This window comes from Xenopus tropicalis, chromosome 1 (assembly GCF_000004195.4).
Source record: "Xenopus tropicalis strain Nigerian chromosome 1, UCB_Xtro_10.0, whole genome shotgun sequence".
In the NCBI taxonomy this organism is placed as follows: Eukaryota; Metazoa; Chordata; class Amphibia; order Anura; family Pipidae; genus Xenopus; species Xenopus tropicalis.
This window is the reverse complement of record NC_030677.2, coordinates 190,308,833-190,331,971: the sequence shown is the minus strand read 5'-3', so window position 1 is coordinate 190,331,971 and position 23,139 is coordinate 190,308,833. Positions and strand designations below refer to the sequence as shown.

Here is a 23,139-nt window from a genome sequence, read left to right as displayed (position 1 = left end):
GTATATCTTTATTTATAAAGTGCTACTTATGTACGCAGCGCTGTACAGTAGAATACATTAATACAAACAGGGGGTTAAAGATAATGGATAAATACAAAGTACAACAATAAATACAAATAAATACAAGGTACAGTTGCAATAAGAGTCAGAAACACAAGATGAAGGAAGTCCCTGCCCCATAGAGCTTCATTTTTAATTGCTAGCTCCAAGTGTGGGAGCGTCTATGCCATTTGGGGGGGGGAATATTTTAAGCATAACAGTAGCACACGTTTGGACTATTGCAAGCACACTTAATTCTTAATGTAAAGCGGTAAAGTTAGCGGTTGCCACCTAAAAAGTCTAAGGAAATGTAGGGACCCAATTGAAGACCATGCTCACCGCCTCACCGCCTCAACGCCTCACCCTCCGGACCAGTGACAAGTGCGCTGCTCCGCACAATGAAAAGTGCGCAAGCATTTGCCGCCAGGGAGGAGTCATATGTGGTAGTTTGTTCCCGTTGTTGTTGGGGTTCGGTCGCTGGTTTTAGTTCCTTGGTTTTAATTGTGTTACTGTTAAGAAAATGGTAAGTTTGCGGCTTTACTTAGACGGCAGTTACAATATGCACTTGTTTTTGCGCCTAATTGAGTGGGCTACATTAGTATGAACTAGCGGAGTAGTGCGAATTGGAAACTGTGAGTGCTGTCATGATGATAAATGAAGAGAAATGCTTAATTTCATTGAAAGCTAGACAACTAAACTTGTATAAAATGAAGCCATTGCGGTGGGGCAGCTGGCAACTGGTTTGGGGCTAAATGCCTGTTAACTGTGGCTAGGCCTTCCTAACAGCGCACATGTGTCTGTGATCGCTACTAATTGCATCTGTGTGTCTAATATGGATGTTACTAACTTCATTTATAACAATGTTGTAAAAAAGAGCTGAATAAATAATGGAAGTCTTTATTTTAGCTAATTGGTCAGTTTAAAAAAAATCAAACATTTTGAGTGTTCATGTTCTTACATTCGATGGTTCTTATTTGATAAAGAAATTCTCTTAAATTTAGTATTATGGGCTTCTTGTCTGGCAATCCCCTGGTTTGCTGCTTCAGAAGTCTCTATAAATACAGGTATAGGACCCATTATCCAGAATGCTCGGGACAGAGGGTTTTCCAGATGAGGGGTCTTTCTGTAATTTGGATCTCCATACCTTAAGTCTACTAAAAAATCAATAAAACATTAATTAAACCCAATAGGATTGTTTTGCATCCAGTAAGGGGTAATTATATCTTAGTTGGGATCAAGTACAGGTACTGTTTTATTATTACAGAGAAAAGGGAATCATTTAACCATGAAATAAACCCAATAGGGCTGTTCTGCCCCCAATAAGGGGTAATTATATCTTAGTTGGGATCAAGTACAGGTACTGTTTTATTATTACAGAGAAAAGGGAATCATTTAACCATTAAATAAACCCAATAGGGCTGTTCTGCCCCCAATAAGGGGTAATTATATCTTAGTTGGGATCAAGTACAGGTACTGTTTTATTATTACAGAGAAAAAGGGAATCATTTAACCATGAAATAAACCCAATAGGGCTGTTCTGCCCCCAATAAGGGGTAATTATATCTTAGTTGGGATCAAGTACAGGTACTGTTTTATTATTACAGAGAAAAGGGAATCATTTAACCATTAAATAAACCCAATAGGGCTGTTCTGCCCCCAATAAGGGGTAATTATATCTTAGTTGGGATCAGTTACAAGGTACGGTTTTATTATTACATTTCTGAATTATTTGATTAAAATGGAGTCTATGGGAGATGGGCTTTCCGTAATTCGGAGCTTTCTGGATAAAGGGTTTCCGGATAAGGGACCCCATACCTGTACTAAAAAATATGAACTGAAAAGGTCTGTGTGGGGAAAAGTCGCAGAAACTGTGACCTTTTCGAATTGTCGCCCGGAAAACTCAAAGCCTCTAAAGTTTTGAGGCAAAAGAAGGATCTTTCAGGAAAATGAAGGGACTGCAATCTGCCATTCACTTCTACATGATCTTGGAAAGCTTTAGCTGGTGAATACTCCGATTGGGATTTTTAGCCGTTAGTAACTGCATAGTAAATCTCAAAAAAGCTGCAACTCTTTTTCCTAAGACTTTTATCGCTAAAAATCTGAAAAAAAGAATCTGACCGTTAGTAAATTGCCCCTGTAATATATTTTATTTACACCTAACATCAAAATTCTGACCCACATCAACCCAAACCAAATGTGGTTGCAACTTTGGGGTGATTTACCAATGTACCTACAATTTGCATCCAAGCAGTTAAATCATATGCCAGTTTTTTGTTGGAGTTTAGGAAAATAATACTGCTTTACTTTTAGCCAATTTTAGGCAAAATTTGCCCTTTGAACATTAAAATATTTTTGCAAATTAGTCCTCATTTGTAAAGCAGAAATAAGCACATAACTACTGTACGTTTTGCAAATGATGATTCATTTCTTTGTTTGAGAATAATCCATGATTTTGCAAAATACTGTTACATAGCATGTTGGTTTGGCAATTTTATAGTCCTAATCTTCTAATTATAACCCCCTATTTTTGAAAATGTATGTACGTGTATAGATACAGGTATGGGATCCCTTATCCGGAAACCAGTTATCCAGAAAGCTCCGAATTATGGAAACCCCTTCTCCCATAGCCTCTATTTTAATCAAATAATTCAGAATTTTAAAACTGATTTCCTCTTTCTCTGTAATACTGAAACAGTACCTTGTAATTGATCCCACCTAAGATATAAAAAATCCTTATGGGATGCAAAACAATCTTATTGGGTTTAAATAAAGCATTATTTTTTTTTAGTAGACTTAAGGCATGGAGATCCAAATTGTGGAAAGACCCCTTATCCGGAATACCCTTAGGCTCGAGCATTCTGGATAACGGGTCCTATACCTGTACTAAATTACTAACAAAACAGAGGATGCATTGATTTACTGTATATACTTGAGTATAAGCCTAGTTTTTCAGCACCCAAAATGTGCTGAAAGTCACCCTTGGCTTATACTCAAGTCGGGTGCCATGGGTTCCTCCAGACTAGCACCCTCTGTCCTTTATGTACCAATTAGGCCACCTGCAACCAGACCCTCCAGTGCCCTGGCCCACTCCCAGTCGCAATACTTATTCCCCCTTACGTGTCTTCCGGGACTGGGTCTGCCGCCAGTTTGCCAATGAGCATGGGGTAGTACTTGTATTGTTTTTGTTGACCCTCTTCTCCGCTTACAGAGCTAGTTTATGGTTTTTCTTTTAAATAAATATTTTAAAAACATACCACTGATGCCTCAATTTATGTAATTTACTAGTTTTTATTTTGATTATTGAAACTTAGCAGTAGCTGCTGCATTTCCCACCCTAGGCTTATACTCATGTTAATAAGTTTTTCCAGTTTTGTTAAGTAAAATTAGGTACCTTGGCTTATATTCAAGTATAAGTTTCCTCTTTTGTACATTTCTAGTTAAACTGGCAAGATCAGATGCACTTCCCTTGTACAGGTATGGGACCCATTTTCCAGAATGCTCGGGACCTGGGGTTTTCTGGATAAGGGATCTTTCTGTAATTTGGATCTCCATAACTTAAGTCTGCTAAAAATCATTTAAATATTGAATAAACCCAATAGGCTTGTTTTGCCTCCAGTAAGGATGAATTATATCTTTATCTATATTATTTGCTTATAATGGAGTCTATGGGAGATGGCCTTTCTGTAATTCGGAACAATCTAGATATTGGGTTTCAGGATAAGGGATCCTATACCTGTATTTTTCAGCAAGCCCAAAAAGCCTGAAATTCAACCTTTAAAGTGCAGCTGCCTCCAATGGACTTGGTCCATTTATTATGGTCAACCTTACTATTGGTAGGCCCTTATGATTGCTTTGTCTCTAGGCTGCTTGCCCTGAACTGTTGCCTTAACACTGGTCTTTGTTTTGCGTTAACTCCCTTTGTGGTGACCCTTGGAAACCCCCCATTACATTGCAATGCCTAGTTCATTACTCCAAACACTACGACCAGAAACACTCTATGATCCGCGATCATGACAGACAGTTTTACTTTACTCAGCGTTTGTGAATAAACCTCCATTGTGTTGGAAAAAAATATCAAATTTACCTTACTGGCAATCTATGGATTCTGCCAAATGCCAGAGAGGCTGCTGTAAGATGCCATAGACGGTCACTAGTGAGTGGGTGGGGGGGTTGTTTGAGTCTCTGTGTATTAGAAATGCCAGGGCCCATTTTAAATCTGTTTAACCAAAGTATATAGTGAAAAGGGACCCTTACCCAGAAACAAGTGTCCAGAAAGCTCTCTACTAGCTCTCTCCTTGGAGTCTGTTTTTAAATGGACAGTATACACATATGAAAGATGTGTATACTGTCAGCATAATGTTTTGTCTTATAGCAATACAGTATATACTTTTCGTGGTTAATCTTCAGAACGAAATGCATGTGTTTAAAGTTAATTTCTGTTTATAGTCTGCAACAGAAGCAAGTGCTGGAGAGGAGGCCGCCTCTGCTACAAGCCAAGCTTTTGTGTTGCCAGAGGGGAAAGTCATTCCCAACACCGTGTTTGTTGGAGGCATTGATATAACGGTACATTTTTTATTTTATTTTTTTCCCCACACCCCCATTTAGTTTAAGTAAACATACTTAAAGTATACCATATATATTATATTATAATTTTTTTTTTTTCTTAAGATGGATGAAATGGCGATTGGCAACCTCTTTGAAAAGTATGGCAAAGTGAAAGACTTAAAAATAATCACAGACAGAACAGGGGTGTCCAAAGGGTAAGTTGGTACCTTATTTTATTTTTTTTTGGGCAGTAAGTAAAAATTTACTGCCGGCCCCCGAACCGACTGAGCCCATTACTGCCGTTATAATTTGACTATTGAATTAGCCTGCATTTGCCCGATATCGCCCATCTGTAGGTGGGGATATCGGGAGAAGATCGCCAACCCCATGTAAAGGGGTTGTTCAATGTCCAAATTATTTTAAAACCACCAACAATAGTTAATTTTTCCCTTGCAATGACATAGGCAAACTCTGCATATCACAAATGTATGTATGTGTGTATGTATATGCAGGGCCGCCATCAGGGGGGCACAGGGGGGACAGTTGTCCCGGGCCCGGGCGTTTAAAGGGGGCCCGGCTGTGCTAGTTTTTTTTTTTACCTCGGGCCCTGTTACTTCCATTGCCGGCGTCCGCTGTTATGTCCCGAGCTCCCCGCTACATGTTCGCTTTTATAAGGTTGCGCCCTGTGCTCACTGACGTCACACGCACGGAGCGCAACCCTATAAAAGCGCACATGTAGCGGGGAGCTCGGGACGTAGTGGAAGATACAAATGAAGCCGGAGTTGACACAGGTGAGGAGCCGGAAGAAGCAGAAGGATGCTGGCGGCGGAGGACTGGAGGATGCTTGGGGGGACCCTGGGGGAAGGTGGAGGATACTTGGGGGGGGGGGGGGCCCTGGGGGAAGGTGGAGGATGCTTGGGGGGGGGGCCCTGGGGGAAGGTGGAGGATTCTTGGGGGGGGCTTGGAAGAAGCAGCAGGATGTTGGGTGGGGGAGTTGAAGGATGCTTAGGGGGCCCTGAAAGAAGCAGGAGGATTCTGGGGGGGGGAGCGTCAAGAAACAGCAGAGTGGGCCATTGTATGGGAACACTGGGGGAGAACCACCAATGTTTTAGGGGGCCCTGGGCTGGCTAGCAATGTATTAGTGGGTCCCTGCCACTAATGCAAAACGTAACCCTTGGCAACAAATGTTTAAGGGGTCCCTGGCTACCAATGTTTTAGGGGGCCCTCGCTACCAATGCTTGTGTATCCCTTGTATTGATGGTGGGGCCCAGAAATTTTGTTATGAGGGGCCCTGTGATTTCTGATGGCGTGTGTGTGTGTGTGTGTGTGTGTGTGTGTGTGTGTGTGTGTGTGTGTGTGTGTGTGTGTGTGTGTCATATACATACACACACTATATATATATATACATACACACACTATATATATATATACATACACACACTATATATATATATACATACACACACTATATATATATATATATACATACACACACTATATATATATATACATACACACACTATATATATATATATACATACACACACTATATATATATATACATACACACACTATATATATATATACATACACACACTATATATATATACATACACACACTATATATATATACATACACACACTATATATATATACATACACACACTATATATATATATATATACATACACACACTATATATATATATATATATACATACACACACTATATATATATATATATACATACACACACTATATATATATATATACATACACACACTATATATATATATATATACATACACACACTATATATATATATATATATATATATATACATACACACACTATATATATATATATATATATATATATACATACACACACTATATATATATATATATATACATACACACACTATATATATATATATATATATACATACACACACTATATATATATATATATATACATACACACACTATATATATATACATACACACATACACACACTATATATATATACATACACACATACACACACTATATATACATACACACACTATATATACATACACACACTATATATACATACACACACTATATATACATACACACACTATATATACATACACACACTATATATACATATATATATATATATATATATATATATATATATATATATATATATATATATTAGTGTGTGTGTGTGTGTTAGATTTTTATAGCACTGTCACAGGCACAGAAAGCAATGTCAGACTGACAGGAGTTAAGTCTGCTGCCAGTAAGGAACTTAAAAAAGCAACTGTAGTGTTTATAGGGGTCACTGCCCCCCCCCCCCCCCCCCTTTCTTCCTGCACAGGGTCTGTGCAGAAGTGAAGGATCAGCAGAGGGACTGAGGTGAATATCTCTTCCTGCCTTCATTCTGAACTGAGCTCTGTTGCACCTGTTGTCACAGGGAAACAGGCAGTAGCTCTAGGGTTGCTTTAGGGCCCCATGTCAATAGGTGCGGCACACTTGCATTGAAAGAATAGGGTGAATGTCACTGGGGGGGAAAAAATGGCAATTGTGCTCAATCACACTTTGCTTGCTGCACTCATAGCTCTATCCTGAAGGTATCTGATCTTTTTCTCATTAACCCTTTAACTGCCAGCAGAATTTCACATTTCGGTTCCACTCAGTGCCAGATGTTTTCTTAACATTTTGTGCTCTCTCATTTTAGGGGCTTTTACTGGGGGGGGGTTAAGTTTAGGTAGGCAAACTATATATTGTTTTTTTCCAAATCTGCCTGAGTTTTTGTGGAGCGGAGGAAGGGAGAGCAGGGAAAGCCAGACGCGTAGAATGCAGACACGTTCCCTAGGGGCTGGGGAATGAGCAGGGAGCGGCTTCCGCTCCCAAACGCGGAACTGCAGCAGGACGTAGAATCTACGTCCTGTGGCACTTAAAGGGTTAATGGCAGTGTATCGGTCTGCTGTGTTCAGTGGAGGATGGGATTGTGTATTTTCTTCCCCATAAGGCTAATGCCACAGGTAGCAAAGGTAGCATATTCTCAGAAAGCCAAAAAACATTTGCAGAGAATACGCTACGTAGGCTTTTAAATCCTACCCGTGCCTGCACATGATGGCACTGAATATGCTCTGGAGCAGGCACATGTAGTCAACATCCGCCAGAAATGTAAAGTCTTACATTTTTTTGGCTACATGTGCCTACACCTGAGTGTATTCTATGCTACCGGGTGCAGGCACAGGTAGGATTTTTAAGCAAACGGTGCATATTCTCAGCAAGCGATTTTCGCTGTATGTAAGGCAGTGGTTAGTAAAGTAATACATGTTCTGACTTTTAGACTTGTGTCGGTGCCCATCTCTACCAATTACTTTTGGGTATTGGAACGTGATTTGTGCTGTTCCACACATACACCTATCTGTATATAAGCAAAGTATCCCTACTGAAAATCCTGTTTGGCAAGTATAGAAGCCTGCATAAGAACTGCAAAACTAAATTTTAAATTAAAGGCAGTAACAATTAAGTTTACTGAGCAGCGGCATTCATGTTAATAATGGCACATTCTTTTAAAAGCTTGAAGTCCTAAAAGCATATTTATGAGAATCTTCTCTCAGAACTTGTCTTTTTATTTGCAGGTATGGATTTGTTTCTTTTTATGACGAGGTGGATGTGCAAAAAATTGTCAAGGTATCTTAAATTTATTTTAAACAAACATCATAAACTTTAATTGAGTTAACACCATGATAAAGTGCTTCTTGGTAAATCTGCTCAATTGACACATACCAGGACTTTTGCCATCAGCAGGCAATGGATTTCCTTTTTATTGGAAGTAGTCTCTGAATTTTAATATAATATTGCTAAATAGGCCACTTGGTACATTGTGTTTTACACTGAAACAAGTGTGAATTATGTGCCATTAAAACTTTGCTCAACCAGTTAACACTAGTTGCTGTTTCTGAAATTAGGCAAAATTCATAACTAAGTTAAGAACTGGTAATATGTATAATTATTTACTGCAGAAATATACACTTGTCACAGAGCTGGTATAACCATAAGCCTAATTTATGAAGTGATCTGGTGCTCTGCAACTTTATTTAAGGTGGTGTGGTTTTTATGAAGTGCATGTGTGGGAGTATTCACTCCACTTTTTTTTTTTTTTCTTTAGAGCCTGATCAATACCTCCTCTAGAAGTACTTAAATCTGTGCATAGTATTTATTAAATGTATGGTTTTATGACACTGCAGATTGGAAAGCACACTACTGAATCATAGCCTTCATTACTTCGTATCAACAAAAAATGTATTTCTTGAAAGTTTCATGATGCTGGAACTTATCCCAGTCATTCAGGGAAAAAAAAACATTCTGAATCTGGACAAACTTGAAAAAAACAAAGGGCCACTTTCAATCCACTGAATGTTGCCAACAATTAGGTGTTAGTGTAAGTTATTTACAATCATTTATTTGTGATACTTTATCAACGAATGTACCAACAATGTTTTGGCCCTATGCAAGTGTGCAATACAACATACTGTCCAAGACTAAATAGACCAATCTAAAACATTTCATCTTAAAATGGATGTAAACCCTGCTGCACTGCTCAGCCAAACTGTCCCTAGTTACTGGACCACAAATCCCAGAATAATGTAACATATAATGAAGGTAAAGGCATTCTGTGAGCTGAAGTCGGCAACAGGGTTATATACTTCTCCAGGGACAGTGACTGCTTTAAAATGCAAAAAAATTATCCAATGAGAATCCCAGCTGATCTGTGTACAGTAAATATGGCTCCCTGTACTTTGTGCTTAAAGCTTCCAGCACCAATTTGTAGGGACAGTTTCCCAGCACTGAACAAATCTGTCCCTTTTCCCCATGTTTGATTCCATCTCTATATTGAAGAAAATGGCAAGATGACTGACATAGTGCTGGGAATTACTATTCTCACTGGTCAATTCTTTTGCATTTAAAATGAAGGTTTTTATTAGTAGAATTCTCATTGGTAAATTTTCTTGCATCCATAATTGTGTTTGACAGCTTCTTTAGTGAAACTAGGGGGCACAGTGGGACAGCATCATAGCTAGTTTTACAACCCTTTTAATGGGTGGCACTAGTCAATAAGAGTGTGCTTAAAAGTGCATAATATTTTTACTGTGGTGTACTAACCATTTCTGATGATCCATGAATTATAAAAACTAGCCAATTAAAAACAAGGTGTGTGGGGGTGTGGTCTGCATGGTGGCTGGGTAGGATGCACCTTCAGTGATCTCTGACTGTGAACCTTCCGTTATCCTGCTTTAACCCTGAAATCACTGAGCACAGTACCACTCTACGCTGTGGGGACACCCTAGCACAACACCAAGTCCACGTGGACAAGAACAGGCATATGTCCAGACCCTCCGTAGCGACTCCTGCTGCAGATCATCGCATCCAAGATGGTTGCGCGGCATCTTTGTGTCACGCAGGCCCGGCAGAAAGTATCGCAATTGAAACCAAGGGGGAAACAGTGGCCAAGAAACTGCTTCACTCAGCACCCCCTCCTTCCTTGCAAATCTGATGTTTTTCTCCTCCTCCATAAGCTGCCACTGACAATAGGAAAAATGCTTCACCACCCCCCCCCCCCCCCCGCTACTTTAGGGCATCCTTCCCTTTTAACAGAACCAACGCTGACATATACTACATAAAATCACAACCACTCCACGCAGATAGCCAAAGTTGATGAGATGTGCACGGACTTTGCTATACTCACACACGATTTGCAAAAAATAAGGGAGAGAACATGGGAGGCAGAAAGAAGTATAGGGGGTCTTGAAGATCTAACTTCTCCCATACCAGGCCGCATAGACTCTGTAGCTAAGCAGTGAAATATGCTGAAGGCTAAAGTGGATGATCTGGGGAACCGCCTCAAGCGGAATAACATTCATATTCGGAATGCCTTAAAGAGTGGAAGGCAAGTCTACAGAATCATTTGTTGAAAACTGGCTCCAATCCAAGTTTGGGCAACATATTTACTCTGCTGCTTTTCCAGTTGAGGGGGCCCATAGTATACCGGATCGTCCCCCACCCAGGCCACTGATTGCCAGACGCTGAAACTACAAAGACAGTGATGCAGCCCTGACTGCAGTTTGGAAAGTTAGTAAACAGAGTTGTGAATAATGGGAAAACCCAATTTGTTTTTAATCTGTTGAGGAAGTGAGCACATGAATAGAGGGTTGACCTAGAACCCCTTTGCCTCATCACTAGACATGCCAGGGACCTGAATGCCTTCCTGGATTGATCGCCATATACTCTGGGGACTGGTCATGAAACACATCTCAGTACTGTTGGTAATAGCAGTTGGCTGCTCAGTGATGGGGGCTCACCTTTTAATTGGAGAATTTATAAAGACCAATGTTCCTCTCTTCCACAATCTATGCACACAATACTAAGGGGCACATTTACTAAACTATTTTGACATGAAGTACATTTTTTTTTTACTTCTAGATAAATTTTTAGATTTACAAATGGGTTTTTGCCTGTACTTTTCCAATATTGTTTCTTGAAAAATTTGAGTTTTTTTGAAAATAACTCTTATAATTTGCGATTTATTAATGTTTAGGTTACTTTTTTCCTCTGGGGAAAACTGTTCTGCTGGTTTGGTCTATCAAGTACCATTGAGTCCTATGGAAGGCTTCAAATATGAGAAATGTTCAAGTTACATAGTTACATAGGGTTGAAAAAAGACCATTGTCCATCAAGTTCAACCCATCCGAGTAAACCCAGCACACAACCTATACTAACCAATCTATACACTCACATATATAAACTATATATATATATATACAACCAGTAATACTAACTGTAGATATTAGTATCACAATAGCCTTGGATATTCTGCTTGTCCAAAAACTCATCCAGGCCCCTCTTATAGGCATTAACAGAATCTGCCATTACCACTTCACTAGGAAGGGCATTCCACAGCCTCACTGCCCTCACCGTGAGGAACCCCCTACGCTGCTTCAAATGGAAGCTCTGTTCCTCTAATCTATAGGGGTGACCTCTGGTGCGCTGATTGTTTTTATGGGAAAAAAGAACATCCCCCAACTGCCTATAATCCCCTCTAATGTACTTGTACAGAGTAATCATGTCCCCTCGCAAGTGCCTCTTTTCCAGAGAAAACAACCCCAACCTCGACAGTCTAACCTCATAGCTTAAATCTTCCATCCCCTTTACCAGTTTAGTTGCACGTCTCTGCACTCTCTCCAGCTCATTAATATCCTTCTTAAGGACTGGAGCCCAAAACTGCACCGCATACTCAAGGTGAGGCCTTACCAGGGACCTATAAAGGGGCAAAATTATGTTCTCATCCCTTGAGTCAATGCCCTTTTTTATACAAGACAGCACTTTATTTGCTGTAGTAGCCACAGAATGACACTGCCTGGAATTAGACAACTTGTGATCTACAAAAACCCCTAGATCCTTCTCCATTAAGGATGCCCCCAACACACTACCATTCAGTAGATAGTTCGCGTTTATATTATTTCTACCAAAGTGCATAACTTTGCACTTGTCAACATTGAACCTCATTTTCCAGTTTGCTGCCCAGTTTTCCAATTTTGTCAAATCGCTCTGCAAAGCGGCAGCATCCTGCATGGAACTTATAGTTTTGCACAATTTAGTGTCATCAGCAAAAATAGAAACAGTACTGTCTATGCCCACCTCCAGGTCATTAATAAACAAGTTAAAAAGCAAAGGACCAAGGACTGACCCCTGCGGTACTCCACTAACCACACTGGCCCATTAGAAAATGTTCCATTTACCACCACTCTTTGTACTCTATCCTTCAGCCAGTTCTCTATCCAATTACAAATATTATGTTCTAGGCCAATATTCCTCAATTTGATCATTAACCTTCTGTGAGGTACAGTATCAAACGCTTTAGCAAAATCTAAGTAGATTACATCAACTGCCATTCCAGCATCAAGGTTCCTGCTCACCTCCTCATAAAAGGCAACTAAGTTAGTCTGGCAAGATCTGTTACGCATAAAACCATGCTGGCACAAACTAATAGTATTGTGAACTGCAATGTATTCAACTATCCTATCCCTTATTACCCCTTCCAGAAGCTTTCCTACTACTGATGTCAGAAGTTTAAGTCGAAAATGGTCAAAAAATGTGAATATTCATTGTCAGCCTGTCCTTTTGCTACATACTTTCAAGGGGAAGTTAATACCATCTTTGTTTTCTATTTTACCATTGGTTTCCAAGAATGAGCGCCAGTGCTCATAAAATGGCTGCTGGAGCAATTCCTGTGGAGGATTCATGGAAATGAAAATCCTTTTTAAATTACCTGAATTCATGAATTTTTAGAGTTTTCATTTTCCACTATACTTTTGCTCAGAAAATTTGTGAATTTCGAAACATCAACTCTACATTTTCGTACAAACAATTAAAGCATTATCGTGACTTTTAATAAATACAGCAATGATTGAGTTTCATTCGAATTTATACCATGTCCATTTATATAACTTTCAAGGCCAGAATTTTATTTTTTTTTTGTAAATCATCCCCTTATTGTTTTTATATTGAAACCTTGCAAAGACACAACAGAATGTGGGTCATATAGATCTTGGCCAAAATCTTAGCCTCTCACTTTGCCCCAGTACTGCATAAAGTAATTGCACAAGACCAGATTGGCTTTAGACTGGGTAAGTCAAAGGCCTTTGACTCTGTTGAATGGCCATATTTATGGGGTACAATGAAAAAAGTTCCCACCAGCCTTTATTATAGTGGGTTAAGGCACTATATGTGAATCTGCTAGCCGGAGTCAGAACTCATTTTAAGATTTCACGGCCTCTTCCCATCGAGAGCAACCTGCCTGGGCTGCCCACTCACCCCTCTTCTCCCTTGCCCTGGAACCCTTAACAGGCCGGGTGAGATCGGATGCTGAAGTGGAAGGGCTGAAACTAGTATAAGTAAGTAAGAATCTACTCTATAGGGGCACAAAGTATACTAAAATGGCCACACCACTAATGTCCACAACGGTGAAAACATGGTATGTAGCACTATTAAACTATTATCCCTGCTGCTCCAAGTACTCCCCTTTCTGGAACAACCCAGAATTGAAACACTTTAGTAGTATCCCAGACCCACAAGCCTGGGCTAATTATGGAATTAAGTATGTTAATGATATTTAGGCAGAGGGTAAACGTATGCAATTCCAAGACCTTAAAGATAAATAAATACTGCCCAACTGGATGCCATTTAGCTCTCTCCAGTTGATAACATGCAGCTAGATCTCAATTCCAGTCCCAGACAAGTAGACATTACTCCCAGGAGACTAGAAGACTATATCCAAGTTTTTGCTATAGGGAAAGAGGCCATATCCACACTAGACACTGAAACATGGGAAGACATCATAGACGTTTGCTTCAAAGGCGTGGTATGCAATAGAGCGAAACTGCTCCAACTGAAATATTTACATAGAATTAACCTTACTCCACAAAGGCTACATGCAATAAATCCAGACAACCCAAGCTTGCCCAAAATGCTCTGCTCGGGAGGCAGAAAACAAAAAGAAATTTGTTATTGCTTACTACATACTCCATGGTGATTTTACAGAGGAATGAGAACAATTTACAGAATGAAGCATTTATCTAAAAGTTATAGACCTTTCTTGATGGCAAACAACATTTACAATGTCTCATCCAGCTTACATTTTTATCTGCAATTTGCCTTCTGCCCATTCCCCATAAAGTGTAATGCAGAAAGTAACCCTGCTCTTGGCCTGTATCCTCCTACGTCCTTTGCTCAACTGGCTGAGAACACTCTGGTTGCTCTGGCAGTGCCCAGAGTCTTGGAAACGCAGGGGAGCTTCAAGTACCAGAATCTATAAGTTCATCGAAGAAGGTGAGGGAGAGGCTGAATGACTGTCAGTCATTAGGGTGTAAAGAAGATGATCAGTGCAAGTCAAAGGCAGGCAATTGTGGTTTCTTTTCAATCTGATGTATCCTATGTCTATGTAAAAATACATTTGTATATATTTAACTGTTTTTGAATTCAATGCAACCTTCCAGTATTGTTTAAAACAATTGATAATGTTTTTTTGTAAATATGATGGCACTACTGGCTCTGACTCATGAAACAATATTGCATGCTGGCTTATTAATAGACAAATACATTTACAAATAACCATTTGCAAATAGCTTAGAAAACATTAAACATGTTAAATGAGTCTATATTGATGATCTGGTTTTTTTTTAATAAAAAAAATTTTTGTTGTGTTTTTGGGCGTTGGACCTGTTTAATAAATGGTGTGTGTGTGTGTACCAATTAAATATTGTTTTTACCCAGAGAAAATGCCTTAGCGTGGTAACTATCCAACAAAAACAGAGAGCTGGTTCAGTGTAAAACTGGGTAACGGGCTCTACTCTAGCAGCGTCGGGAGCAACAATGATGCCGCATGACTCGATTTGAACCCAACTTGTTTGTTTGGTGTTATTTTCAGTGCACTGTCCCAATGGAAAGCCATGTCCTGAACATGTTTATAGCCAATATGGTTTATATAAAGAGTGGTATTTAAATCAAACCCAAACTTTTTTTGTCATCTACTGTCAAAACTTTGGCCCTAAATGAATAATTCTGAATGTTAGGACCATTCTGAAACATTGTACCTGGGAAAATGAGCATTAAAATTAAACCTGATATACCTGTTTATCATGAGTTAACCTAAAAGTTTCAGTTGACAAGTAACTGTGCTATATAAATGTAGATTAATATTTTACATTGCTCTTCTATGGTAGAGAATGATATATACCGTATTTTTCGGACCATAAGACGCACCGGACCATAAGACGCACCAGTTTTTAGAGAAGGGAAATTAAGAAAAAAAGATTCTGAAACAAATAGTGTCCTAAAATATTTTATGTGCATTAAAACCCAACATCACAGTCATAAACACATGCAATCAACCCTGTAAATAAACAGCAGCATTTAGAACCATTTAGAACCATTATTAACAAATACAGTCAGCAAAAGACAAAATGTACTGTAAAACACAATAACAAGAGACTTCAGTAATAAATTAGAATTAAGTTGAAGATTTATGGTAAAGGTTCTGCTTGTTTTATGAGAACCCCAAGAACTCCTCATCGCTAGAGTCAGAATCTAGAAAGCTCAGATCCTCACAATCACTAACAGGACTTTCGTCACTACTGGTGCTGGTACCAGTATTTTCATATAACATATCATCTTCAGTCCCATCTAAGGTATTGCTGATGCCACATTTTTTGAAGGAATGTACAATGATCTCATCCTTAACTGAGTCCCATGAGGTTTTCACCCACTCACAAACTTGGGTAATAGTGGGCCTTTTTATTTTTCCAGTAGGTGTAAGATCATGATTACCAGCAGCCATCCATTTGTTCCACTCTTCCCTCATAAACACTTTAAATGGTTTGTTGATGGACACGTCCAGAGGTTGCAGCTGGCTGGTAAGACCACCGGGAATTACAGCTAAATGGGTTTTGACTTCTCTAAAGTTCTTTTTTGTAGTGTCGGTGATATGTGCTCTGAACTGGTCAAGCACTAACAAGGATGGTTTTTTTAAAAGCCCGCCTGGACGCTTGGACCACACTTTTTCAATCCAGAGCCTCATTCCCTTTTCGTCCATCCATCCTTTGTCATGGACATGCACCACGACTCCCCGAGGAATCGCTTCTTTTGGAAAAGTTTTCCTTTTGAAGATGAGCATTGGTGGCAATTTAGTACCATCTGCACAGCAGGACAACACAAGCGTGTAATGGGTTTTCTCATGCCCTGAAGTTTTAACTGTTATAGTTTTTGCTCCTTTGTGGTCTACTGTTCTATTGGATGGCACATCAAAAGTAAGTGGGACTTCATCCATATTTCCAATCTGGCTTAGTTCAAATTGATTCTTCTTTCTGGCATCAATGACGAATTTGTGAAAAGACAAGATCTTTTCCTCGTATTCTTTGGGCATTTTTTGAGCAATTTTTGTTTTGGTGCGCATAGCAAGGCCAGATCGCTTCATGAATCTGTAGCACCATGATGGTGAGCTAGTGAAATTTTGAATTCCTTTTTCCACAGCAATGAGTTTTGCTTTATTTATGATCATTTTTGTGGAGACCAAGAAGCCATTTTCACGGTGATGTGTGATCCACTCCTTTATGTCCACCTCCAACTCTGGCCACTTTGCAGCATGCCCACGTAAAGTGTGCTTACTTTTCTCCAACTTTTGCAGCTGATCCTCCTGTTTCCTCCACTCTCTTATCATCTTTTCAGAGGGAGGTGGTCCAAAGTGTCTCTCTGCTGCCCTGTTGCCATGCTCCTTTGCATATTTTATAACTTCCAGTTTGAAACCAACTTTATATGTGCATCTCTTCTGCTTGGACATCTTAGTGAGGGGGCGGTACTGGTACCGTATTTCTGCAAAACAGTACCGTAAATAAAGAACAGAAAATGCATAGAAAACGCGTACATGCAACAGAGATTTTAACGCAACAACACAGCTGCATATGTGTGAAAGGGCCCTCAGGCCTAAACACTGTATGTTACCGGTATAATAGTATGAAGAGAAATTCTGACGTAGCGGCGTTATCAATCAGGGCATCCAGCACCCAACATATTGCCCCCCCACCTGTACCAGCAGCACCCAACATATTGCCCCCCACCTGTACCAGCAGCACCCAACATATTGCCCCCCACCTGTACCAGCAGCACCCAACATATTGCCCCCCCACCTGTACCAGCAGCACCCAACATATTGCCCCCCACCTGTACCAGCAGCACCCAACATATTGCCCCCCCCACCTGTACCAGCAGCACCCAACATATTGCCCCCCACCTGTACCAGCAGCACCCAACATATTGCCCCCCACCTGTACCAGCAGCACCCAACATATTGCCCCCCACCTGTACCAGCAGCACCCAACATATTGCCCCCCACCTGTACCAGCAGCACCCAACATATTGCCCCCCACCTGTACCAGCAGCACCCAACAAGAATTGCCCCCATTTCATGTAAAAGCAGCCTACCTGCTCAGGTTTTCGCCGCACCACAGCGCCTCTGTCCCTCTGTGCAGAAACAGTGCAGAAACTGCCTTTGAATGAGTTTGAATGACTCTGGCGCTGTGCGCATGCGCAATGACGCGCATGCCCATACGCATGCGCGTCATTGTGCATGCGCACAGCGCCAGAGTATAGAGGAGGGCCCTCCACACGCACAGCGCCCACACCGGCAAGCGCCGGTATATAGAGGAGGGCCCTCGACACGCACAGCGCCCACACCGGCAAGCGCCGGTATATAGAGGAGGGCCCTCCACACTCACAGCGCCCACACCGGCAAGCGCCGGTATATAGAGGAGGGCCCTCCACACTCACAGCGCCCACACCGGCAAGCGCCGGTATATAGAGGAGGGCCCTCCACACGCACAGAGACCACACCGGCAAGCGCCGCTATATAGAGGAGGGCCCTGCACAGAGACCACAACACGGGCAAGTAAAAAACCTTTTTTTTAAAGTATAGCTGTAGGCTATCTTTGGACCATAAGACGCAGGGACTTTTTCCCCCCACTTCTGGGGGGAAAAAAGTGCGTCTTATGGTCCGAAAAATACGGTAATCTTACGGATAGTTTTTAATGCTTGATACAGGCAAAGTTGGTTGCTGAAAGCAGGGAAGAGGATTGAGATTTTTACCCCATTACCTGACTTTAAAAAAAAAAAAAAAAAAAAAAAAGCTGTATCTAAAAGGGATTGTACACATTTGAATTTGTAACTATATAAAGTTTTATGGCAGTTAGTGCTGCCGAATGCATTGGTGTGATATGAATAAAGGCATGCTTTCCAACAGGGACCATTCTGTCACCAGCTACTTTTTGTCTTGATTTAAAGGAAATACATTTTTCAGCTGTATTTCTCTACTTCTAGAAGAAAATTAGCATTACTTCTACAAATCCCAGAATAATGTAACACATAATGAAGGTAGAGGCATGCTGGAGCTGTAGTACAGCAACATCAGTATTCCTAAAGCAATATTGCACAATAAACATTTCCCCAAATCTCCACAGCCAGGGACTGCTTTAATCTTGCTTGGCAGGATCACACACTTTTCTATGTAGAGACTATTTTATGGAGGCCACTATTTTACATCCATACCTTGGGTTATATAACAGTCTAGAAAGGCCTTTTGGTATTTAGGTGGTAATGCGCCTAAGGGATATTTTCTTTATATATATATGGTCCCTTATTGTGACGACCAAAGTAGTGGTGGGGTGCAGTTTGAAGTCTAATTTGGGTGAGATATGCCCCTACGCTTGAAAAAAACTTCATGTGTCTGCACTGGGAAGCATTTAATATTTTTTGGCCAATATCCACCAAAAACGCGAGCCTTTGCATTTTCTTTAGCCTAAAAGAAGAGTTTAACTATAGATGTTAGAAACCAGGTATGTTTGCTTCACCTTCAACATGATTAGCTAGTGTAGCAAATACTTTTCCAAATTCTAAATGTATTTTGTATTTTGATCTACTTAGTGAATGTAAAGGTGCAGCTGGAAATGTAAATAATACAATATGATAGCTTTTGAGTTGAACAATGCTCTCATATGCCAAAAAGCTGAGTTTTTTTCTTTAGGTTTATAATGAAAATTTTTCCTTTAGTCGCAGATAAATTTCCATGGGAAAAAACTGAAACTTGGCCCTGCCATTCGAAAGATGCAACGTATATGTAAGTAAACTGGAATCAAGTTCAACCCTTCCGAGTAAACTGATCACACACAAACCTATTCTGACTCTATCTATACACTCAAACACATAAACCATATTAACCAACATCTAAACTAACTTGATATTAGTATCACAATAGCCTTGTATGTCATGCTTGTTCAAGAACTCATCCAGGCCCCTCTAAGGCATTAATAGAATCTGCCATTACAACATCACTCAGAATTTCACTGCTTTCACCGTGAAGAGCCACCTAAGCTGCTTCAAATAAAAGTTCCTCTAATCTGAAAGGGTGGTTTTATAGGAAAAAAAGAACAGTCCCCATCTGTCTATTATCCCCTCTAATGTACTTACAAAGTAATCATGTCCCCTCGCAACCACTTTTTTTTTTCAGAGAAATATGAAGAATTTTTTTATAATGGAGACAGAGGTTTGAGTATGCTACCAACTCTCCAAAGTACTGCATTAGAAATCTGAATACTTTAGATCAGAGCTGTCCAACCCCGTGTGGCCCCCCACCTGTCTGGCTGCACTGACTTTGTGTAAGATTTAGATGGTATCAGTACTGGGATTTACTGGCCCTCTGCATTGTTCACACCTCAGATTCAGGCTGTAAAACCCTGAATTGTTTATACATGTAATACCTTGTATTGTTGACACCTTTAAACCCCTGTATTGTTCACACCTTTTAGTGCCTGTATTGTTCACCCATCAGGTTCAGACTCTAAACGCCTACATTGTTCACCTGTTTACACCTCAGACAGACTGTAGGAGCAGCACCAGCATTGTGTCACTGCATGTAATGCCTGCCCTATGCTTGTGTGTATGGCACACACAGGCAGCGTAGGGCAGATAGTATGACATAGGGAAGGCAGAGTATGGCACACACAGCAACACAGGGCAGTCAGAGTATGGCACACACAGGCAGGGTAGGGCAGGTAGAATATGGCACACACAGGCAGTACTCTGCCTGCCCTATGCTGCCTTTGTGTGCCATACTCTGTGTCCCCTACTCTGCTTGTGTGTGCCATACTCTGCCTTCCCTATGCTCCCTGCGTGTGCCATACTATGCCTGCCCTATGCTCCCTGTGTGTGCCATACTATGCCTGCCCTATGCTCCCTGCGTGTACCATACTATGCCTGCCCTATGCTCCCTGTGTGTGCCATGCTCTGCCCGCCCTACCCTGCCTGTGTGTGCCATGCTCTGCCTGCCCTACCCTGTCTTTGTGTGTCATAGTCTGCTTGCCCTTTGAATGAAGAGTGATCTCCCTACAGTGAGCACCAGCCATTTAGGTTTTTGCTGCACTACAACAGTTTGAAGTGGATGCGGTTTAAAAAAAGGAGAGTGGTCAAAACTGGCTTCCATTAGTGGCCCTTCACCATGTAGGCCAGAAATATTCCAGCCCACTGTATCACAGAAGTTGGACAGCACTGCTTTAGAGAATCTGAAAATCCAAAATGGGGTAATATGTGTTTCTACTCCAAACTACCCTGCTGCTATTCTTTTGTCAAGATTTTTTTTTTCTTTTTTTATTAAAATTTGAAAAATCACTTAACTTGCAATTTGCTAGAGGCTCATCTACCATACGTCATTAGGTACCAGCATAAAACATCCTAAATATGAATGTCAGGTGTCATCTGAGCAGTTTGATGAGCATTGTGTATAGGTTTACTCAACTATGTGGCATGTACAGTAGAGGCCCTTCAATTAAAATAGTGCTTATTGACTATCCTGGTGGCTTATTTCAACTACTGCAAAATCAACACATTTATTGAATTTTATGTGTAAAGCCATAAAAAGTGAGTTCACCACAGAACACCATATATTTTTTTTAAAAAGTACACATTCTCTTGAATCCAAAATCAATTCTTTCTCTAGACTACTAGATCACAAATCTTTCTTAATGTTAGTGGTTTTGATAAAATAAGCTTTGGCTGCTGCAAAATAAACCACCTGCATGAACTTCATGCCATAAGAACCCCTAAGATTATGTGGACTCCTAATAATAAAAAAAACCAAAATATACAAAACAGCATATTTTTAAAAATACACATTCCGTTGAATCAAAAATAAGAAAAGGTGTCTCTTTACTTCAAACTACCAAGCAGAAGTTCTTCTTTTTTTTCATTAAGTAGTCTCAAAACTTGCATTATATGCTCCACATCCTAAAGGTGAACTGAACAGTTTGCATAGGTATACCAAACACAATTTCTATGGGTGAAAATAAGTAATCAACATGCCTAATGCAATAATGACCAGTCAAAGTAGTATAGATTTTATTCACCTATTGAGATCAGTAGTTTTGCTGCACAAACAAGCAACCGACAGCTATGCAGAACAATAAAAATGTGCACTAAAATGTAGAGATTATAACAATGGAAATAAAGTACGAAAAAGTCACAGAAAATATGCACAGTACAACCAAATACGATTTTTTTGTATTTCGTACCTGTCGTACTTTGATAAATGTGACCCTAAGATTGCATGTAATGTGAGCCTCCTAGGTTTTCAACTCCTTCCACCTCCTTTTTTGTGGGTAAACTTTTAAAATAATTAATTAAATAAAAGGTATGTTTTAGTGAGAATACATTTCCCAGGATTGACTCCACTGATTTGTTGCAGTGCAGCAATTATTTACAGACTAAGGGCAATACCTATATAATGAGTCACTTCTAATTTCTCATTTTCTTTTTACACATTTTGTTTCAGGTACCTATGTGCAAACTAGTCCTGTGGTAATTAGTCCACCTACTCAGTTCCACCCTACTTGGAACAGTCAGAATGCAGACTCGTACATCCAGCATTCTCCCATCATCAGCCCTGTGACTCAGTATGTGCAGGTGAGATTGATATATTAAACCACCACCACTGGAACATGTACAGTATAGTAAAAATCAAATATTGTGAAGATTGTTTTTACCCCCAGGATGGTGCATTTTTTTGCTGCCCCCGTAGTTGCTGGTGCCCCCTGTGGATTTTGAGTGTGCAGGGTGTGGAGCAAAACATCTTCTGATCGACTTGGTCAAACTGCGACCTGTGACTAGATGCGCCTGGTGACACGTGCACATACCATTTCCCTCCTGCTGTGGGACACCTAGAGAATTAAACATGCTTAAAGAGAAGCACATGTATTACCCCTTTCTTGATGCCAAACATTTAGCAAACACTTTATCACCATCTTAAAACCTTACTGGTAAGCTAATCCTTTTGCTAGTAGGGACATAACGGAGGATACTGTCTAGTGAAACAATTGAAAATAAGGGCTAAACCTGTTAACTATTGAGTTCATTCAAGAGTGGCATACCCATACATACAAAGCCAGCAGACACTTTTTTAGAGCAACATACTGGCTGCACAATACAGTCTGCACAAAATTCTAATGTGGAGTCTACGGAACCTATAGATGTTACTTCACAACTCAATTGTCTTGTTACTGTTGACTTACAGTGAGGAACATAAGTATTTGAGCGATTTTGCAAGTTCTCCCACTTAGAAATCATGGAGGGGTCTGAAATTCACATTGTAGGTGCATTCCCACTGTGAGACAGCATTTAAAAAACAAAAATCAGGAAATCACATTGTATGATTTTTAAAGAATGTATTTGTACTGCACTGCTGCACATAAGTATTTGAACACCTGAGAAAATCAGTGTTAATATTTGGTACAGAAGCCTTTTTTGCAGAGGTCAAATGTCTCCTGTAGTTCTTGACCAGGTTTGAACGCATTGCAACAGGGATTTTGGCCCACTCCTCTACACAGATCTCCTCTAGATCTGTCAGGTTTCGGGGCTGTCGCTGAGCAACATGGAGTTTCAGCTCCCACCAAAGATTTTC

General features: G+C 40.2%; 1 protein-coding gene across 2 annotated transcripts in view; it reads left to right on the top strand.

Moving 5' to 3' along the window:
- Positions 1 to 451: 451 nt before the first annotated feature.
- The window catches only part of dazl (deleted in azoospermia-like), a 37,003-nt gene continuing 14,315 nt past the window's right edge, over positions 452 to 23,139 (top strand). The window contains exons 1-6 of one of the 2 annotated variants that reach the window (XM_031897159.1): positions 452 to 562; positions 4,486 to 4,602; positions 4,708 to 4,799; positions 8,228 to 8,279; positions 19,242 to 19,308; positions 22,015 to 22,145. In XM_031897159.1, coding sequence (XP_031753019.1) covers positions 560 to 562; positions 4,486 to 4,602; positions 4,708 to 4,799; positions 8,228 to 8,279; positions 19,242 to 19,308; positions 22,015 to 22,145 — 462 coding nt within the window. In that variant the 5' untranslated portion in view covers positions 452 to 559. 2 annotated transcript variants of the gene reach the window in all.